This window comes from Pipra filicauda, unplaced genomic scaffold (assembly GCF_003945595.2).
Source record: "Pipra filicauda isolate LSUMZ 115617 unplaced genomic scaffold, ASM394559v2 scaffold687_size377397_pilon, whole genome shotgun sequence".
Classification (NCBI taxonomy): Eukaryota; Metazoa; Chordata; class Aves; order Passeriformes; family Pipridae; genus Pipra; species Pipra filicauda.
In genome coordinates this window covers 224,005-229,119 of record NW_024104850.1, presented here as the reverse complement: position 1 = coordinate 229,119, position 5,115 = coordinate 224,005, and the positions used below count along the sequence as shown (strand labels likewise).

Here is a 5,115-nt window from a genome sequence, read left to right as displayed (position 1 = left end):
AACAAGCAGCAGTCACAAGTATTGAGGCCATGTTGCTGAGAACACAGCTGTGCTGGGCAGGGCACGTCTCCAGGATGAAGGACCAACCACCACCTCCCTAAGATCCTGCTTTATGGTGAACTTGCCACCAGCTGCCGCAAGAGAGGAGCCCCAAAGAGAAGATACAAGGACTCCCTGAAACAACATCTCAGCCTTGGCCATATTGATCACCATAACTGGTCTACTCTGACCTCCAGTCGGGAGGTCTGGAGACACACCATCTATAACTCAGTTGTCTCCTTTGAGAACGCAGCAGGATCACTCTTGAGGAGAAAAGACAACGCAGAAAGAACTGTGTCTTGCAGAATATACCACCTAAGGAGTCTTTCTGCTGTGCCTTTTGCAACAGAACATGTCTACCTCATACTGGCCTTTTCAGCCACCAACGCTCTTACAACAAACGTGGGTAGTGCCCTCCCCAAATCTTCGTTTGCGAAGCCCAGCCATGATGAGTATTCTTACTGGATATAACTGTGATATATGTACATCTGTATTTTTGCTCTAGCTCTGCTATTTGTTTTTTTTTTTTCTCTCTGGGAAGTAAGCTTTTTCCCTGGGTCTCGGGGACTTGGCAGGAAGCCAGGTCCAAACCAACACATGGCTGCAGCCCAGGGCTTGCTGCCGTGCCACCTCCTGGGGTGCTGGGCCTGGGAGGACACAGGGGTCACAGAGTGGGGCACCGTGTGGGGACACAGGAGTAACTGTGGCTGCCCAGGCTGGTGAAGAGAAGGTTTTGGGGTGACCTTTCAGCCCCTTCCAGTGCCTAAAAGAGGCTCCAAGGGAGCTGAAGAGGGATTTTGGACGAGGGCCTGGAGTGACAGGACAAGGGAGAATAGCTTCACACCGGCAGAGGGCAGGGTGACATTGGCAGTGGCCCTGAAATGGGGTGAGAAGGCTCGGGCAGCAGCTTGTCCTTTAGCCAAGGCGGCTTCTCCCGGGGAAAGCCCCAGCCAGGGCTCAGCTTGTCCCACAAGCCTGGGGCCAGGGGTGCTGAGGGGGGAGCGTCCCGCTGCCTGCGGGACAGCCCAGGAAGGACACGGTCGGCTCGGCACGCTCAGCACCACACAGCTGAAGGACACCAGGGCTTTGGGCACGTTGTTGCAGCTTTATTCAGCCCCAGTCCTTTAGCCAAGGCAAGCTGCACCTCTGCCGGGCTCACGGCCAGCAGCAGCGCAGTGCTCGCAGGAGGCCTCTTGGTCTTTGCTGCACGCAAGGACTCCTCAGAAGGGAGGTTGTCCGAGCTGCCAGGGAGCTGACAGAGATGTCCCAGTCATTCTCCAAGGGCTGAAGTGCTGTGAGGGAAAGAAACAGAGCCCAGATCAAACCCCACGTCTGCAGAGAGCCTCTGGATTCCCGACAGACCGCGCTCCCCACTCACCGCTCAGGATGTCAGCCTGACTGTCTGTGGTCTGCTCCCTCAGGCGCCGTGTGATGAGTCCTGGGCACAGAGCTCCATTAGCCCCTGCTCCCCAGCCTGCTCCCAGCAGCAGGGCCCCCAGTCCTCCCCTCCTCCCCCTCAGCAGGGCTGAGCCCAGGAGCCCCCAGAAGCTCAGGGCAGTGGGACTGAGCAAGGCAGCCACCAAGCCGTGCTGTGTGGGCAGGGCTGGCAGAGGGAGGCAAGGCCCTGCCCAGGGTGGTCGGGGCTGGGGCAGCCCCAGGACTGCCCCTCGTTGCTGGGGCAGCAGTGGCACAGGGGCCAGGCTGCCCCAGAGGCACCACAGGGGCTGGCACTCACCGATGAACCTGACGGCCGCCAGGCGCACGTTGGCCTGAGGGTCCTGCAGGTAGGGCAGGCTCTGGTGGATGAAGTCTTCAGCCCTGCTCCTGCTCTTCTGCAGCTGCAGAGAGAACAAGGCATGTCTCTCCAGGGCTGTCACTGGGGCAGTTGGCTGGAGCAGTGCCTCCCGCCAGCACCCCCTGGGACGGAGAGGCCTCCCCTCCTGCTGGCTACAGGGAAGGGACAGGGGCCTGCAGAAGAGCCCCTGGGGCTCTGTTCTTGAGGGCAGCAACAGGGATGCAGCTCCAGGCTCTGCCCAGCTGCAGAGCCCCCAGCCCAGACATGGGATGGGGGCAGCCCTCCCCCAGCCCGGGCCCCTCAGCTTGTCCTTACCAAGCACGCTCCAAGCTCCCACAGCCGCTCTCTCTGCAGCAGGTGCTTGAGCGTCTTCCACTTCAGCAGCTCTGCAGCAGCAAGAAGGGCTTCCCTGGAGGCCTGCAGGACAGCATGAGCTGAGAGATGCCCGGGGGCCTGGGCAAGGAGACATCATGGCTCTGTTCCTGGGGGATCCTGCCTTTAGGAAGCTGGGACATGCCCTAGCCCAAATGTCTGGGAGCCTTTTGGGGACAGCCCTGGGGGACAGGCATGGATGCTCAAAGGCCTGGCCTCTGACACAGCCTGTGGGGATGCCCCTGCTCAGGCCGTGGTGGTCACAGGCTGCTGCCGAGCCCTGCAGGAGCAGGCAGGGCAGGTGTTGCACAGGGTCGTGCCAGCTTCTCTGCCCCTGCTGGCGCTGGCTCCGCACGGACCTTCCCACGGGCTGTGCTGGGGGAGCGCTGCCCGCTGCCAGCAGCCCCTGCCTCGATGCCCAGGAGCCCTGGGGGGTGTCAGCCCAGCCCTCTGTGTGTCAAGGCTCAGCCTTCAGCGCTGTACCTTGGCCACGCTGGGGACCTGGTCGCTCATGCGGAAGAGGAGAGGCACCAGTGCCCGCCACACCTCCTTCCTCATCCTCTTCTCATCCCTGCCGACCACCAACTGCAGCAGCTCTGCGAGCATGCGGATGGACAGCTCTCGCAGCTCGCTGCACTCCTGGCAGGAAGCAGGAAAAGGGAGCTTTGCAAACAGCAGCTCCCTGCCCACAGTGCAGAGGGCCATGATCATGGCTGCAGGGAGGGCAGCGGCTGCGGCCTCACATCCCAGAAGAAGCAGCACTGGGCTGCACGGCCCAGAAGCCATCCCAGGAGAGCCCAGGGGAGTGGAGCTGGCTCCAAGTGCTGCTCGCAGGGCTGGGCTGCAGGGCAGCTGTCATTGCCCAGTGCCCATCTGAGGGGCTCAGGCTCCACATCAGCCTTACCGAGTCAAAGAGGGGCAGGAGCCTCCCCACAAGCTGCACAGCGATGAAGCTGGCCTTGCTCTTCTTCAGCTGACGCAGAACGTTTTGCAAGGCCAGCAGGATCTTCATCTTGGCGTCTTCGCTGCCAACTTGCAGGACCTTCATCATGCCCGGCAGGAAGAGTTCAATGTTTCTTGCCTGTAGAGAGAAGAGAATGTCCATTGGGTGAAGAGGGCTGTGCCTGAAAAGCTCCCCAGGCAGCCACCCCAGGCCCACCATGGCAGGGAGGGCATTTGGAGCAGTCACCCCACATTCTGAGTCCCAGGCCAGGCCAAGCCACTGCTTTCCACACAGCCCCAGCCCCCGTTTGCTGACAGGGCTGCCCCTCACACCGCCCTGCTCACCATCTCGACTCTCTGTGACAGCCCAACGAGCCCTTCCAGCAGCAGCCTGGCCGTCCTCACGTTTGGACAGCCCTGGTGGCTCTCGAGGTCGGGCTCGTCAGCCAACTCCTCCCACTCAGCCTTCCTGGAGGACGACTGCAGGAGCAAACAGAGCCGTGAGGGGCCGGCAGAGCCTGCAGGGCTGGTGGGAGGGGACCAGGGCCTTTAGTGGTCACTCACAGCCATGGGCTGGGTGCGGGGGCCTTCTGCGGAGCAGCGGAAGCACTGTGTGCACAGCAGGTTGGCAAAGCCCTCCAAGATCTTGGCCAGCGTCTCCGGCATGGAGGACATCAGCTCCCACAGCTCCGGCGCAGTGCTGGAAGGCAGAGAAGGCAGAGTGCTGTCCACAGGGCTGCCTCAGCCACAGGGCTGTGGCCTGGAGCAGCCCCCCAGAACCCACCCCTTGGAGCCCTGGCTGCGCGTCCCCGGGGGCCCTGCCCGCGCGGGCAGGAGGGGGCTGAGGGCGTGTTCCCCGTGGGGCTGGAGCACCGTGCTGGCTCTGGGCTGGCTGGGCCAGCTTTGGCCGCTGTGAAGCAGGGCTGGAAAGCGTGGGGGGATGGAGGGCCTGACTCTGCAGGCTGTCCCGCAGCATTCCTTGACTCTGGCAGCCGGAGAGTCTTGGGGTCCCTCTCCCCACAGGGAACAAGCCCACCCTCAAGGCCGTCAGGGTCAGTACCTGTCTCCTTGAAGAGCCGCCTTGCACAGGAGGATGACCACTGTGGTGGGGTACAGGTTGGTCATCAGGCGAAGCAGTGACTCCGCTCTCTCCCACGCTGCCTGTGTGCTGCAGTATGGCAGGCTCTCAAGGATGCTGCTGACTATCTTGGGCGCCTGCAGGGGATACAGGTGAGGATGGCACTGCCCCCAGAGTGCAGCCATGTGCTCAGTTGCCCTTCCCATTCCTCTCTGCTGCCTTGAGGTGGCTTGGGGGGCCCGAGTCACGTGTGCTTGGGAGGGAGGGATGCAGGGAGGAACAAGACCCCAGAGGGCTGAAGGGCACGACAATGCAGCCACAGGCCACTTACGTCCGTCAGCCAGACGTCCGGGTCCTCCAAGGCCACATCCAGCAGGCTGCTGGGCACCTGCTGGTCGAGGATGCTGGCATCTCCCATGGCCTCGATGGCCACAAGGATGACGTCTGTCCTCTCGTGGGACTGCAGGTATTTTCCAAAGGTCTATGGCAGCAAGGAAGGAAGACGTGTCGCGCTGAGTGCCCTGATGGAGCTGCTTGGCTGAGCAGCTCGAGGGGCCCTGGCCGGACGTACCCACCACTGCTGACAGCAGTGCCCACAGCAAAGCTGGCAGCAGTGCCTGCAGTCCCTGCATGGCAAAAGATGAACAGAGAGGGCCCTCCTGCTTGGGGAGGAGGGCTCATGGGCACAGGCTGCTGGCCCCACCGAGAACCAGGGACTTGCTGGTGACCAGGAGCACTGGAGCTCCTACTGGGGCTGAAGCTGCTGCTGGGCCACTGGAGTGCAGCCCTTGTGCTGTCCCTGCTCAAGGACGGCGGGAACCCTCTCCCCAGGGAGCTGAGTGCACGCCAGCCCCACTGCTGCGGGGTCCTTTGGCTCACACCAGTGCCC

At 62.4% G+C, this 5,115-nt stretch overlaps 1 protein-coding gene across 1 annotated transcript; it reads right to left on the bottom strand.

The window, feature by feature from the left end:
• Positions 1 to 1,124: 1,124 nt before the first annotated feature.
• Positions 1,125 to 4,741, bottom strand: LOC113999225 (maestro heat-like repeat-containing protein family member 2A). Its single transcript, XM_039388780.1, has 10 exons — positions 4,558 to 4,741; positions 4,209 to 4,363; positions 3,713 to 3,848; positions 3,494 to 3,628; positions 3,111 to 3,287; positions 2,690 to 2,845; positions 2,150 to 2,251; positions 1,775 to 1,877; positions 1,418 to 1,477; positions 1,125 to 1,331 (listed from the first exon to the last, which is right to left on the bottom strand). Exons 1-10 carry the CDS (start codon positions 4,642 to 4,644, stop codon positions 1,195 to 1,197), a joined length of 1,248 nt encoding a protein of 415 aa, XP_039244714.1. The 5' UTR covers positions 4,645 to 4,741; the 3' UTR covers positions 1,125 to 1,194.
• Between the last annotated feature and the right edge of the window lie 374 nt (positions 4,742 to 5,115).